A 17,063-nucleotide genomic window follows, 5' to 3' on the forward strand; every position below is an offset into this window, starting at 1 on the left:
CAAGAGAGGCTAAAAATATCATACTTCATTGGAATTTGAATCCGAGACTTGGTGATATCAGTTCAACCGCTCCGGTAGTGGGAGGTGTCACGAACACGACTCAACCTTTACGCGGACATGTTGTTTGAACAGCAGCCTTATGCTGATCTCAAAATGAAAGACAATTCTCATTATAATGGACTTACTAAGTCAATGTGATTATAAGTACTAAATTGGTACTTGTCAACGAAAAAAAGAATTCAAGTGCAAGTCCAGCGGATAGCTGTGTTTCGTTGAGTAAGGGCAACTTCCTCTTCTTTATCATTATCCTCACCACCACCACAACATACAGACTGCCCAACCAAGATAAGCCAGGTGATCCCAAAGGGTATCATTGCTGTGAAATTTATCGCATGGGCTACTAATTCCATTGTTGCTTACGTGTTTAGCAATACCCTTTAACGGATCTTGAGGATTTAAATGTTAAGAAGTTTCTTTTCTAGATAACTCAATTTAGTTACGTATTTTGTTCTAAATCATATGGTTCTCCTGAATTTCAGATCTTACTGTTATATTGTGCAAACTGCCCTTTATCTCTGACACTAAAGTAACGAATGGCCGCTTGAGCTCTCCCAAGCTTTTCTCCCTGTCAAGTCCGTTCTGCAAGGCACAAGTTGACAGTACTAATCTGTCTCGTCGACGGAACGAGCCACAAAAATGTTTGGTTACAAAAGCGAATGGGAGCCGGAGTGTAGCGGATTCGCTTGAAAAGAAAACCAGTCTGTTGCTTACGAATATACAGTCATTTCAAGAAAAATCATCATACATGTAGCATTCAGCGTGGAAAGCTCCTCTACAAGGTTAGCAGACAAATGTGTCCGCTATTGCTTCGGCAGAAATGACAAACTGTGACATAACAGTAGTCAACACTCCATTGTTAGGAAGCAAATTTTGATTGGTTCGCTAAAAAAGACAGCATTGGATCGGAGTTATACGCTTCGGGGCTATATACTTCTGGTACCGTCACAGGCGGCCCAAGCTCTCAATGTTATCCTTTTGTTTTTTCCTTTTTATGCCAATGTTCAGGCTAACGTGACATATGGCATGTACTATTACATAACGACCGAATTTGACCACGCGAAACATGACTCCCGCCTTGCCGCATATGGAGGTGTTGTGTTACAACGGTTTGAATTTATAAAGGTTTGTATGGGAATGCAACGGCTTTGCTTGAAAAGCCAATTATTCTTATATTTTGTGAATAAAATCTACTTACCCTGTTGCTGTGTTGTATTCTTTGTTGTTTGCCAGCTCCTCGGGCCGATCTAACGCGATTTCAGCGAGTTATCGTTCTGTGGGTTTCCACTACTAGAAGAAAGACAAGGCCGGACACTGATTTCCGGAGTGCCCGCCGCTCGAAGCGAATAAATCCACTGAAAATAACCCTGCCGGCTCGGTTCCTCAGTAGAATGGAAGAAGAGATGTTGAAGTTCCATGTCAGTTCTCTCGCTACGCGATTCCATCCACAACGCCTTCGCAACGATACATTTATTTCGAGATTGCTTCGCTCGCAAACTCGAAAACAGCCGCGTCACAAAAGTTAGGACACTTTCGCGGTGTTGGTTAACTATAATTAGCCCGACCGGGGGTAGTCAGCAACGATTTGTCAACGGTCAAACCAAAATGCTCCCCGGGTAACCGGGCACTCCCTTTATGGGTTTGACAACTAAAGCACGAGGGTACCCGGGGAGCATTTTGGTTTGACCGTTGACAAATCGTTGCTGACTACCCCCGGTCGGGCTAATTATAGTTAACCAACACCGCGAAAGTGTCCTAACTTTTGTGACGCGGCTGTTTTCGAGTTTGCGAGCGAAGCAATCTCGAAATAAATGTATCGTTGCGAAGGCGTTGTGGATGGAATCGCGTAGCGAGAGAACTGACATGGAACTTCAACATCTCTTCTTCCATTCTACGGAGGAACCGAGCCGGCAGGGTTATTTTCAGTGGATTTATTCGCTTCGAGCGGCGGGCACTCCGGAAATCAGTGTCCGGCCTTGTCTTTCTTCTAGTAGTGGAAACCCACAGAACGATAACTCGCTGAAATCGCGTTAGATCGGCCCGAGGAGCTGGCAAACAACAAAGAATACAACACAGCAACAGGGTAAGTAGATTTTATTCACAAAATATAAGAATAATTGGCTTTTCAAGCAAAGCCGTTGCATTTCCATACAAACCTTTATAAATTCAAACCGTTGTAACACAACACCTCCATATACTGCAAGGCGTGAGTCATGTTTCGCGTGGTCAAATTCGGTCGTTATGTAATAGTACATGCCATATGTCACGTTAGCCTGAACATTGGCATAAAAAGGAAAAAACAAAAGGATAACATTGAGAGCTTGGGCCGCCTGTGGTACTGTATGTTAATTATATGTACCACATATTCAATGCACACTTATATCATGCAATAAATGTTGGGAGTATGAATTACTTGCACTTACAGGTTATAGTAAGTTATAAAACACCATAAAAAATGAACTGACTTGTACTTATTTAAAACACGAAACTGCAAATTCCCAAAAACAGCAACTTACTCCTTCAACATATCGGATCGAAGTTTGAAGCTACTATCAGTACAATCTCTAAGTTTTAAATAGTATATTGAAAATAGAAAACAGAGTTTGGGGGAGAAATTGGTCAGGAGATTTACCTTTAATTTTGTTCACTTACCCACAACAAGCAACTGAACAGTATCATAAGCAATTTGTACAGCAAGACTTTGAGATGTGAGTTGGCAAATATAGAACCTTTCATCTGCTTTCTGGATTGAGCTCAGTCTGAAAGTGACCTGTCCAGGACTAATTCCATTCCATTCTCCACTCACACGTCCACTGTATGGAGAATTCTGTATAACAGTGGTTTGGAGCATGTTTATGGAAACCAGAACATCTTCAATTTTAACAGAACCATCGTGTTTTGTTCCCCACTCAACTCTCTCCAGGTTTCCTCCATGAAACGCCCAAGTGAAGTTGACAGATGAACCAAGAACTCCAGTCAGCTTGTTTCCGCCAAAGGGCGAGGTAAACATTGGTCCACAGACTGCAATAAGACAAAATTGTCGGTGTCTCTCACAAAGTATTAAAACCCCTGAAACTATATAAGTCCATTTAAGACCGAATACACGAATTTTGTAAAGGCCTTTTAACGTCTTTTTAATTTATGTATCTATCCATAATCCTTGGGAAACGATTTTTACCTCGAAACTTAAGAATGGCTGACAGTTAGGATCGAGAAACGCCGGTCAACGACCCATTTGGCCAATCGATCATATTTTGCCCAAAGATACCCTTAGGTGACCCAATTCTAAAAATCATATTTAAAGGTTCCAGCGAATTTTTATTTTTCAGAAATTCGCAAAAATTTGAAAGCGCGGTCAGAGTGCGGTTTTTCGTGTAATGAAATGACAGAAATAAGGTGCGAGGACGAAGCGCTGCTTAAGTCTTAAAATAATTTCAATTGACTTCAAACTTCACACAAATGTGGAACAACCACTCTAATTTATTCCTCGTTTTAAACTAATCTCGGAGATGTTGATATAATGGTTTTCCGAATCATTTTAAAAACACCTGTGAAGCGTGTGAAAAATAACGGCAAAATATAGCTCATGTTTAACAGCATCAAAATGCATCTGGTACCTCTCTTTCCGATTATTTTACTCTACAGCCTTAAAATATTATTATTAAACATATACAATGCCAAGTTTCATGCTCGAACTCGCAGTATTTCCCTTTGAGAAAAACGAAAATCTATGTCAATGTGTTGGGCGCAAATAACACAATAATTATACACAAACAAGAGACAAATCAATTTCAACGGCGAAAGTGAAAGGCTGTCATTAAATAAAATCCCGTCAATTCATTGTTGTCAGTAGAAATATAATGTCCACTACATAAAAACTGGTTTTAGACGTTTTCGGAACGTTGCGCGTTAACTTTGTTTGATTTCCTGTCCGCCGTCATGTCTAGTTTGTCATCGCGTGTATTTCCTTAACGTAAACAACACTGTGAATGGTGAAAGTGAAGAATGATCATCGCAGTAAATTTCCAATTTAAGCAATTGGGAAGAAGAAGCCTGAAAAAATCAGGGCTTCAACGGGATTCGAACCCGTGACCTCCGTGATACCGGTGCGATGCTCACATATTGGGAGCGAGGTCAATTTATTGAGTTCATATCTTCCCGTGAGGAGTGAAATGATGAGAAGTTTATATGAAATAATTCATACATAAACTGCGGTTGTAGATGAAAGTGAAGAATGATCATGAATGGTGGTTGTCATAACAAACGCAAGAGATTCCCTGGAACCTTAATGTTTTCGATTCAGCAAAACGCTTTAAGTTCGTTAAGACGCAATAATGGGTTAATTTGGAATGCTGTTTAGCATTAAGGACGTTAAAGGACTGTAAATTAATCGAGTTGAAATATCGATCTTGAAGCAAATCAAAATCGCGCCCTTATTCTAATTTGGTAAACGGCCGATCTTCGTTCAAGTTCAAGAAGTCGAGAGGTTAATCCGGCAGTGTATCACCGGTCCAACAACAAAATCAAACCGAGGTCATCAAAAGTGTAAGTTTAAAAGTGTAGTGGCAAGTTTCAAATAAGTTTCGCCTATATAAATTGGAAACAAGAAGTGAAACGGTCTGACCCGAAACAAATAAACAAAATATTAATACGACTAATTTAATCCGAAAATGTTACAGAAAACATACATACATACATCCTTTACTATCTTTCGGCATGGGGGCTTTTCGAAGGCAATATGGTACAATACTACAATTAAATACTAATATACTAAAATTAATAATATTACATTCTAATTTAGATAATCACGAATTTAAAAACTCTACAGTTAATTTACGATTAATTTACAATTAAACATACCTAAAAGCCGTCGATTCCCCTCAATACCACTCCACATTGCCTTAAAGAGCCCAAGCTTTCTGGTGTAAGAATCAGGGGCCTCATGGATCTGTTTTTACTATATCGGCAACCATGCTGCGGCTCTGATATTCGAGACCGGCTTAGTAAAAGTTGTCACACAACCGCACGAGCAGCCCAGTCACGCTTTCACTGCTCTTGCGCAAATGTTCAACATTTCTCGATTTCCATAAACCGATTACAAGTTTAAAGTAGTGACAGTAGATTGAAATGCGCTTTTTTAAGCTGTCCTATCCAGGAGCAATTATTTTTTGTTCTTGAATGGCTCTTAGCTGTAGCTACAGTCCGGCGGAGAGGGGGGACACAGGGATCACTAAGTTAAATAATTTTGAGTTTAGCTCCGCTGAGTCAATTACCTGTTGGCGCGCATATTGCATTGACCGTGTACAGGTGGGAAAACAGTTCAACCGGAAAAGCCTGTTGCACATTGTAATTTAGCGTTGTCCAACACGCAATCGGTCTGGTTGTAATGCTAATCGTATTTGATAAAATCTCAAGTTTTCTTTCGACACATACTGGGGTGACATACTACTAGATGGGCGTGGCCGGGAGCCACGAGTCAAGTCAGTCAACTCCCAAAGCTTAACAGAAGAGTGATAGTGAACCACTGGTGGAAGGACTGCAGATTGTCCCTACGGTTTACCCTGATAGGCCTCTGTGTTATTCTAATGAACTGATGCTGTTACAATGATATTGTTTAGCTTTATGATCATGCTAATGGCTAAGGGTTTCTTTTGCTATTTAGTCAGACATCGCTCTTTCTTCATTTCTGCTGGAAGCATCGTTCTCTGAAAGAGACTTAAGGTCATTTTCTAAAAAGGTACGAACACTGCGACCTTAACATCAGTGCCATCGTCAACGGGTGTGACCGAGGAAGCGTCTGCTGATGTTTCCATGGATAGAGGATAGAAACTATGTACGACAGGGATGTATTAATGTCTTCAAGGCGGCTGCATTCGTGTCTTTCATATGCTGTCCACTTTAGAGAGGCACTTGTCTCTGGAGAAATGTACTCAGTCCGTGGAGAGACATTCCCTATGACCTTTGCCAAAATGAGCTACAAACCCTGCTTGGAGCAAGTGTTGGCGCTTAACTCAAAGCCACAATAGGTCACCAAGAAGTCCTTGTTGCTTTAAAAGAGGGTTAGGCTTTCAGGGCAGTCAGTGACCAGCAGAAATTGTATCTTATAGCAAAATTCCGCATTAGCCTAAAGAACCTGAAACTGCCTATGCTACGGTGCGGTTGCGAAGACATGGAAGTAGATATACCTCTCTCACTCCTGCGCGGAAAAGCTCCATCCTCGGCGCTTCTGAAGTATTTTGCTAACAACTGCACTTGCCGGAAGTATTCTTAGGAACTGTCGGTGTTTGGTTTCTTCGATATTTAGCAACATCTCTTGCATCTCTCTTGTAGAGAGGGAGAGGGAGTAGACGAGAAAGACCCTTTAGAGGAAAAACTAACGGCCAAATCGTGTCAACCTCTCTGGGAACGAGGTTAGAATCGTCACCCTTTCCAAATTCGCTGAAGCGATTAATTTACCTTTATCAACTTAAGGGCCCATTAACCGATCTTTTCGAGCCTTTGCTAGGGAAAATTTATTCTCATATAACCTCGTCATTTTTAGTTACTTCAGAGTTATTTCATGTGTTTTAACTTTTTCATGATCAGTAATACTAGTGATGACGTCATCAGGCCGCGCCCATGGTCATGTGACTAATACAGAAAAAATGCAAAGGCTCCCAGGCAAATTACTTTCTCGGGATTTTTTTCATTGATTTGATATTTTAATTTAAATCCTCATTACGCTATGCATCGATTTTGTTTCATTTCTGAAAGGTCAGATTTTGAAAGCATTTCAAAATATTGAAAAATTCGTAATTTTCTGAAAAAAGCATGATTTCGAAAAAGAAATGCATAGCTATGTTGCCAACGTTGGCTTTAATCGAAATTCGTCGAAAAAGGCTGGATTTAATTTAAAACCGCGTTTCCTTTAGCATTTAAAGAAACCGGAAGTGCACCCAATATATATTGAAAGTTACCCTATCAGCGCGTGCGCAATTTACATTACCAGCGCACTTCGGTAAGATCAAACAAAGCCACACGGAGTTAGTTTTTCTCTTTCTATTGCTCTTGTTTTTCTGTCTTTCCCTTATTTTGTCTTTGCTTGTACTTTTTTTACTTTGCATTTTGCGAAACACAAAGAAAAACATCTAAAATGTAAGCAAATTTGCAAGTTTTTGAGTTGTTTTATTTTCCGTACTCAGGCTGACGTAAGTGACCGGAAGTGAAATTTCACCTCCTTAGGAACGCGCGCGAGCGCGCGCATGAATCGGTTAATGGACCCTTAAAAACAGATGATCTAATGTACTTTGTTTCCGACACTACGTGCAGACGCAGCGCAACAGTGCCTTAACAAACTAATCATTCTAGAACATAGATATTGCGAACAGCCTACTTTCCTTAAAATAGTTTTTCACAAAGAACTACTTATTTATGATTCTTTTATACTGAAAAAGAAACCCTTAACCATTAGCATGATCATAAAGCTAAACAGTATCATTGTAACAGCATCAGTTCATTAGAATAACACAGAGGCCTATCAGGGTAAACCGTAGGGACAATCTGCAGTCCTTCCACCAGTGGTTCACTATCACTCTTCTGTTAAGCTTTGGGAGTTGACTGACTTGACTCGTGGCTCCCGGCCACGCCCATCTAGTAGTATGTCACCCCAGTATGTGTAGAAAGAAAACTTGAGATTTTATCAAATACGATTAGCATTACAACTAGACCGATTGCGTGTTGGACAACGCTAAATTACAATGTGCAACAGGCTTTTCCGGTTGAACTGTTTTCCCGCCTGTCCACGGTCAATGCAATATGCGCGCCAACAGATAATCGACTCAGCGGAGCTAAACTCAAAATTATTTAACTTAGTGATCCCTGTGATACTTTGAGAATCATCTGGTGTTTCAGTGATGGCGTTAAGAGCTGGGACCACTTAATCTGCCACGGTATACAGATATCCGACCTTTCCCGGAGTACCCCCTCCCCCCTCTCCGCCGGACTGTAGCTACAGCTAAGAGCCATTCAAGAACAAGAGATAATTGCTCCTGGATAGGACAGCTTAAACAAGCGCATTTCAATCTACTGTCACTACTTTAAACTTGTAATCGGTTTATGGAAATCGCGAAATGTTGAACATTTGCGCAAGAGCAGTGAAAGCGTGACTGGGCTGCTCGTACGGTTGTGTGACAACTTTTACTAAGTCGGTCTCGAATATCAGCACCGCAGCATGGTTGCCGATATAGTAAAAACAGATCCACGAGGCCCCTGATTCTTACAGCAGAAAGCTTGGACTCTTTAAGTATTGAGGGGAATCGACGGCTTTTAGGTATGTTTTCTGTAACATTTTCGGATTAAATCAGTCGTATTAATATTTTGTTTATTTGTTTCGGGTCAGACCGTTTCACTTCTTGTTTCCAATTTATATAGGCGAAACTTATTTGAAACTTGCCACTACACTTTTAAACTTACACTTTTGATGACCTCGGTTTGATTTTTGTTGTTGCACCGGTGATACACTGCCGGATTAACCTCTCGACGTCTTGAACTTGAACGGAGATCGGCTGTTCACCAAGTTAGAGTAAGGGCGCGATTTTGATTTGCTTCAAGATATTTCAACTCGATTAATTTACAGTCCTTTAACGTCCTTAATGCTAAACAGCATTCCAAGTTGGCCCATTATTGTGTCTTAACGAACTTAAAGCGTTTTGCTGAATCGAAAACATTAAGGTTCCAGGAAATCTCTTGCGTTTGTTATGACAACCATTGACAGTGTTGTTTACATTAAGGAAATACACGCGATGACAAACTAGACATGACGGCGGACAGGAAATCAAACAAAGTTAACGCGCAATGTTCCGAAAACGTCTAAAAACAGTTTTTATGTAGTGGACATTATGTTTCTACTGATAGCAGTAAATTGACAGGATTTTAATTGATGACAGCCTTTTACTTTCGCCGTTGAAATTGATTTGTCTCTTGTTCGTGTATAATTATTGTGTTATTTGCGCCCAACACATTGACATAGATTTTCGTTTTTCTCAAAGGGAAATACTGCGAGTTCGAGCATGAAACTTGGCATTGTATATGTTTAATAATAATATTTTAAGGCTGTAGAGTAAAATAATCGGAAAGAGAGGTACCAGATGCATTTTGATGCTGTTAAACATGAGCTATATTTTGCCGTTATTTTTCACACGCTTCATAGGTGTTTTTAAAATGATTCGGAAAACCATTATATCAACATCTCCGAGATTAGTTTAAAACGAGGAATAAATTAGAGTGGTTGTTCCACATTTGTGTGAAGTTTGAAGTCAATTGAAATTATTTTAAGACTTAAGCAGCGCTTCGTCCTCGCACCTTATTTCTGTCATTTTATTACACGAAAAACCGCACTTTGACCGCGCTTTCAAATTTTTGCGAATTTCTGAAAAATAAAAATTCGCTGGAACCTTTAAATATGATTTTTAGAATTGGGTCACCTAAGGGTATCTTTGGGCAAAATATGAGCAATTTGCCATATGGGTCGTTGACCGGCATTTCTCAATCCTAACAGTCAGCCATTCTTAAATAGCTTAAGACCAGGGGACCGTAAACATCGAGAATTGATTTTTAAATCTGAGATCACGGATTTCTTCATATTTTTCCAGGAGAAACCCTTTGGTGAACTATTTTCGAAAATAAGACCAAAACTTGCCAGAGAGTATTTGATTTTGAGGAATCCAACAAAAAGGAGAATTACTGTTTTCGCGCTTCCGCAATAAATTCAGCCGAAAATTTGGACATATTCACATCAGTCTCAGAGAAAGACGGCTCGGTCTATTAAAATTATCTTTTACATGTATGTTTGGTATCACAACTAAAACAAAACGATGTAAAAATATTGCCAAGAAATGCATTTTTACTTCGGGTTAGGAGCGCCCGAAAATTGCTACTTTTTGCACTTTGAAAACAACCTAAAAATAGGGCATTTTTGAAGGCAATTTTCGTACCTTGGTACAGCGAAATCGTAAATGAAAAATACATTTTTGCAAAGCCCTGTTATTGTTTTACAACATATAAAAAATTCAGCTAAGGCAATTGAAAAGCTGTATAGTAAAACATGTGTAAGAAAAGGCCTTTTACGCGTAATTTACGCTACAAGTAACGGTGGTCACGCAAGCACAATTTTTACCCGTGTCTAGACGAAATTCAAGGCTCAAAAAAGCACTCTGGTACATGGCTTCACCCAACGACACTACACTCCAGGGAAGATTAATCATTTCAATTACACATCAGGCGAAGAAAAAATGGGTTAACTAAAACGGCGAATTCTGAGAATATTTTCAAAACAGGTCACTTGAGTAACACGGGCGACCCTTTGACCTTTCATGTCCTTCGGAAATCAACACACAGCAGCTCTTACTTTGACTTTCATTCGTCGGAATACACGTTTCTTTGCTTTTGTTTGCTTTGCTAGCATATCCACAAGTAGAAGACGTTAGGCTTTTCAATTTGGAGGCATCTACCCGCAATATCATAAGAACAGCTGGAGTATTTTTGAAATTTGACTCACTTCGCATTTACACGGTTACGATTAGCTGAAGCTGATCGCCGAATTACACATGAAAATTCGCATTTACAAAATGGCAGTGTTTGCAAGGAAAAAAAAAGTATTAGCAAGGAAGGATCAATGAAATATTGTACTTAATGCTTAGGAATTACTCCTTACCTTGGTGAGTTTTTCCTGACAGGTTTTGGCAAAACACAGAGCGAAGGCACCGCGTGACAGCGACGTAATGTAGTTTTAGCCGGGAGGAACATGTGGTGGTTAAGGGAAGTTGGGTGGTAAGGAGTAGTGGCAGCATTGCTTAGGCGTGGTAAGTTTCGACGGGTGAGTGCAGTTTTATGATGTGTCTTTTAACAAGCACTTTGAAAACGTCTCTGCATGTAAAGATTTGGTATATCCTTGATTGGATCAAGCAAGCTTAAGGGCTGGTTCACACTGACATAAGCATAAGCATAAGAAAAATATGTGTGAAACGGGGTTACAGAAGCATAAGCATAAGGATGGCAATTGCGCAGGCGCAGTTCACCTCTCAGGAATCAAAGACGGCGGATAATGAAGTCGAAATTGGATTGTTGCTACCGTTAAACCGTAGAAATCGAAGATTGCTTATGCAAGACAAACACAAAGAAAACCGAGAAAGGTCATTCGAACGTGTATCACTTACCATTCTCTAATCCAACCTCCTTTGCTACATCTCTCCAAGTCAACCTTTTTACCTCATGGTATGTACTTCATACCATGAGGTATAGTGATGGTTGGATTGGTCACTCCATTTCCGTTAAACAATTAATTTATGCATTAAATCCGCATTAAAAATGAATTAAACACGTTTCCCCCTGTCCCCCATACTAGGTTTGGTTTTGTCCACAAAGTCGTGTCAATGTTTTATGTTCATATATGTGGGGGGAGCGGGTGGGACAAAGGTGGCAATACATGTTTACAAAATGGCGTCTGTTGTGTCGAGTCCGACGCAAAAATTGTCAAGGCGAGTTTTCCTTCCTTTCGCTCCATGTTTGGTCAAAATACACTTTTGAAGACCTCACAAACGAACAGGAAATGTGCTCAAGAAAGCTCGAGTGGAAAGAAATGGGTTTTAAAGTCTTAAAAGTTACGATGTCTCCAAGATACATTTGGACAACGAGGAATAGAATGCACAAAACGAACTATTCGGAATGAATGCTTTATGGTCTGGGGAAAAAGGTAAGCTGCCCTCCTTCTGCTGTATTGCATTTTGAATTTTCTAAAAATACTCGCAGGACGTATGATTTAAAATTAAATGCGCTTTTAATATTTGGCAATTCGCGAGGAACTTGTTCGGAAAATGTCACATGACAAAGGAGATCGATGAAGCTTTCGTCAAGTTCCCCTCTCGCTGAGACTTAAATGCCACAACTGTGACAAGCTGTAGAAATTGAACACAACTGCCAAACAAATGCTAAATACATATACGCCAAATAACAAATGCCATAACAAATACAAAATATCAAACAACAAACAAATGCCAAACAGATGATCTGTTACCTGAATACCACCTGAAATACACCAAGGTCAGGAGCAATTGATTATCGAAGGTAATCCTACAATACCCGAGCAGTTTGAAAATCAAAATAAAATACCACTTCAGTTGTCAAGTAATTGTCAGGACAGAAATGCAGATAAAAATGTGGATGTATGGAACTCAAGGGCTACCATTGTCTCCCATCCTCAGTTTAGAATGACACGTGAAAGAGAACCCTCCAGAATTTCTTACAAAATGGTTACCAGACTTTCTAATGGCAAAAAAAAAAAAAAAAAAAAGAAATCCTCAAAGAAGTATTTCATTAGACAAAGTTTAAGCTTGTGTATTTTTCGAACAAGGACTCCAAAGCATAAAAACTTGCCTTGGTTTTGTATGATAGCTGAAGGTAATATTTTCAGAAAATTAAGGCAGCTCCAAATGAAAACATATCATTTTTTGAGCAGAATCATATCACTGAGTGAAGATATGGAGTCAAATCCTGGTCCTGCAAATGAGTATTGCAAATCAGTACCTTTTATATCACCCAAAAATTCTGTCTGATTATTAGAATTCAGATTGTCTCAGTTAGGCAGAACTACATTTGATGTTGGAGGAGATGGTGATTGCTTTTTTAGGGCTGTATCACATCAACTCTATGGAAATCCTCAGGGTCATTTCTATGTGCGCAGTGTTAACATTTAGTATTTAATGAATCACCCTGAACAATTTATAGAGAGTAAAACTGAGCATTCTTGGCAAGGTTATTTGGAAAGAATGTCATGTCAAGGAACATGGGCTGATGCTATCATAATTCAAGCTGTTGTCAATTGACTTAATTTATCAATTCATATTGCTGAATCAAATCCAACTTTTTCTCCAGTTACTGTTGTTGAGCCAGTGAATGTTACAAATGCCCTAAACATTTACATTGGATACCTAGATGAATTTCATTATGTTTTCATAGTCGAAAACAGAACAATGGAGATAAGAGACAACAGCAAACAAACAAAAAATGCAGATGAAAACAAACCAGTTGATAACAGTGAAACACGTAAAGCTTACAGAAGAAAATACACGAGAGAATACATGAAAGACAGAAGAGCTGATGATAACTTTAGAATAAATGGGTATCAAAAACGACTACAAGGCTGCAACATTAATAGCAAAAATCTAGGAACAAGAAACACCAGACTGCTAAAAGAACAAAATTGAACCCAAAACATGTCAGAGAAATTGAGCAGCGCTCCTTCAGAAAACGAAAATCAGACAACCCACAGCACATAAGGCAAATAACCAAACAGTCGGTAATAAAAAGACAAAAGGCTGAGACTCTGGCAAGTGTGTCGCTACTAACATGTAGCAGTCATGAGTTGCAGCCACAAGAAAATAAGTACGATGCAATTTCTATGATAAATTTGTTTTACAAAAACATTGCATGTGGTCCAGAATATGTATGCACTTGTTGTGACCAATTGTACTGGTTCAAGTGCTCACCATGTTCACTAGACATTGTTGAGTCCTGTCTTACTGGTTTTAAAAGTGTCAATGACACTGAATGGAGCTGCATGACTTGCAATAAAAAAAAGTCTAAAAAGTCTGAAAAAGCAATTGTCTAACTTGCAAGAAAAAAGGTCTAAAACAAGGCAGGTTACCCAGCTGTTCTAAAGCCAATAAGATGGGTTTTCCTTATAAGCCTAATGTATTGAATTTCACATCACTAGAAGAGCGACTAATAAATATCACCTCGTATACCTTTCATGCAAATCCGTGAACTACCTCGGGGTGGTCAATTGTCTATTCATGGAAACATTGTCAATGTGCCAAGTGATGTAAATTCAACTGTTCATTGTCTCCCAAGGCCAAGAAGCAAATCACAGACCATTCCAATAAAACTTAAAAGGCGACTTGGTTACAAGCATCACTATCAGTTTCAGACTGTCAGACCTAACAAAGTATTAGATGCAGCCAAATATCTTGTAGACACTAATGAATTATTTAAAACTGAAGGCATAAAAGTGCAAAATGTAGGGGTAGATGGCATAACTTTGCAACCCATGAAGAGTGGGGTGAGTTTGTTCAAAACCCTAACACATCCAGTGCTGATGTGCAAACTGATGAAATCTTCACGAAGTGCAAATATGTGCAGTGCAAATATTGTCAAAACAATATTTGCACTGCTGATGTTCATAATCCAGACAGAGAAAAAGACACAAAAAGGATTACCAGTGTTTCCTGTCCAAATGTTATATATATTAGATGAAGACCTTATTTCTATGAATATGCTCAACTAATGGCTACTTATTAACATGATGCACTTTTGAACTTAACACCTTACAAATGCAACACTTCTTAGTTCCAAAAGAGGCAAAGGACGGCACTTCATAGAATAATTACCCCATACCATGAGGTAGCTCGAAGGAGCCTTTGATCTTGTTTTTGTCTTTAAAGTCTGCTGATTTTTTGTCGTACAAACAAGGATAATTGCGGACAGATTCCGCCAACTTTTCGTTAACCTGCGTCGCCATGTTTTCAGCTGACAGATTCTGACAGAGCGGGCCTGGATTTTATTTTACCTGGCATTTGCATACAATCGGAGGTCACGTGCGATGGCAAGCATGTGATATCCGAGCTTAGTGCAAGTTAGCTGTCCGAGCAAGCAGTCTAAAGTTTATTCTCGCGGTCTTATTTTCGAGTGGTTTAGACCTTTCTACGTCTTGCGGTTAACATGTCTGGAGGAAAAGAATCCGCAGAATCGGCGAACGAAGACCAGTTATTGGCTTATGACCCAGACGAGGACAACAACGCCGGAATATCCGGAGAGAAACATCTCGACACGCCAAGTGTCATGGCGGCCAAGGCCCCAGTGAGCGATTCGAACATTTCGATGTCGCACGCTGACATAACGCTCCTTTCGTCAGCGATACTGACCTTGTCACAGAAAATCGATAAATTCGAGGAGGCAAAGGTAAACGGCTGAGTGATGACCGAGAACATCAACACGGTCTTCCCGCCAAGAAACCCGCCAAAGACAGCTCGAGCTCCTCGAGCGACCAACATGAGAACGAAGAAGACATTCAGACTCTCATGGATAAAGTAGAGGGTGAAGGCGAGGCGGAAGAGCCAGAGGAAGATGAACGTTTAGCGGACTTGGAGAAGGAGTACGAGTCTGAAGACCTGACTGGCAAAAGTATTCACAGTCCACAGCTCGCCAAACTGCTTAACAAGATGTTCCGCAACCGTTTGCCAGATAAATTGCTGAAAGAAAAGCTTGAGCGCCAAGCTAGACCGGAAAATTGCGATACTGCTAAACCCACAAGGGTAAATCCAGGCATCTGGCGTAAGCTCCGTGAGCCCACGCAGAAGAGGGATTTGCAGCTGTTCAAAATCCAGCAAGCCCTCGTTAAAGGCATAATCCCAGTCGCTCGTTTGACGGATCTGTCCATGACAGAGAAGAAAGGCCTAGACCAGGAAGGGGTTCAACAGATAAAACAGTTTGGACTCGACGCTCTATCGTTGCTGACGCATGTTAACTATGAACTTAACATGCAGCGAAAGCAACTCATGACACCTGATATTGGCAGAGATTATGTCTCTCTCTGTTCTCCTCATGTGCCGTTCACTGACTTGTTGTTTGGAGATGACCTTCAAAAACAGTTGAAAGACATAGGAGATGTGAATAAAATTGGAGCCAAAGTGCAAGGTCATAGAGGACCCCACAGATCCCAAACGGGCTATGTTAACAACAACAACTCCAAGGGATCTTTTTCCCACAGAAATCAGTCAAAAAACTTGAAGGGCCAAACCTACAAACCCTGGCGACACAAGGACTCCCAGAAGTCCAACACAAACAACAAGAGGTCATCTCAGTAGCCACGAAGCTAACACGGTAAATGCTGTTTCAAATTTTGTTGCTGGTAATATAGCTAAACACATCTCTAACTGGAGGTCTATTACCACAGACCCAAGCATCCTTGAGATTGTGTCAGGCTATTTCATTGAATTTGAAAGCACACCATGTCAGTCAGCTGTGCCACATATTACTTTTTCTAACGGCGATGATCTCATCATTGCTGGAGAGATAAATAAACTCCTAGAGAAGGGAGTAATTAACAAAACTACACATTGTGACACTGAATTCATATCCACAGTTTTTACTCGGCCCAAGAAAGATGGGTCTCATCGACTCATCCTAAGTCTTAAAAGATTGAATGAGTATGTCACATATCACCATTTTAAAATGGAATCTCTCCAGTCAGCAGTACAGATACTTAAAAAAGACTATTGGATGGCAGTTTTAGATCTCAAGGATGCTTATTATTCTGTGCCCATAAAGCCCCAGCACAGGAAATTTCTCAGATTTGAGTTTAAAGGATCTCTTTATGAGTTCACCTGCTTACCTAATGGCCTTGCATCGGCCCCTAGAGTATTTACAAAGCTCATGAAGCCAGTATATGCAACACTGAGGTCAAAAGGATATCTGATAGTAGGCTGCATAGATGACATCCTTTTGCTAGCAAAAACACCTCATTAATTAGAGCAAGTTGTGGCTGAAACATTTGCTTTGCTTAGATAACTGGGATTTACAATTCACGAATCAAAGTGTGTCCCAACACCAACCCAGATTGCCAAATTCCTGGGATTCTTACTGAACTCTAAGGACATGATCATTTCTATGATCCCTCAAAAAGCAGCCATTATCAAATCCAAGTGTCACAATCTAGCCCATCTGGAAGGACCCATTCCAATTCCAGATGTGGCCTCTGTAGTGGGCCTCATGGTCTCAGCCTTTGAAGGAGTTCAGTATGCACCTCTGTTCCATAGGTCTCTAGAAAATGACAAGACGTATGCTCTAAAAAACAATGGATGGGACTTGGAGGGGAAAATGACACTCTCCCCTCTAGCAAAACAGGACCTTTCATGGTGGATCACCAATGTTGATCAACTCCCCAAAGCCATCACGCCTAAACCCTCAGACTTAAC

The 17,063-nt window shown here is 40.2% G+C and overlaps 1 protein-coding gene across 1 annotated transcript in view; it reads right to left on the reverse strand.

The window, feature by feature from the left end:
* LOC145467313 (uncharacterized) overlaps positions 1-17,063 on the reverse strand; it is a 152,889-nt gene that overhangs the window by 120,957 nt on the left and 14,869 nt on the right. The window contains exon 2 of the mRNA XM_081450853.1: positions 2,710-3,078. Within this exon, the coding sequence (XP_081306979.1) occupies positions 2,710-3,078 (369 nt within the window). The remainder of the gene's footprint in view (positions 1-2,709; positions 3,079-17,063) is intronic.

The sequence above is a fragment of the Orbicella franksi genome, chromosome 14 (genome assembly GCF_964199315.1).
Source record: "Orbicella franksi chromosome 14, jaOrbFran1.1, whole genome shotgun sequence".
In the NCBI taxonomy this organism is placed as follows: Eukaryota; Metazoa; Cnidaria; class Anthozoa; order Scleractinia; family Merulinidae; genus Orbicella; species Orbicella franksi.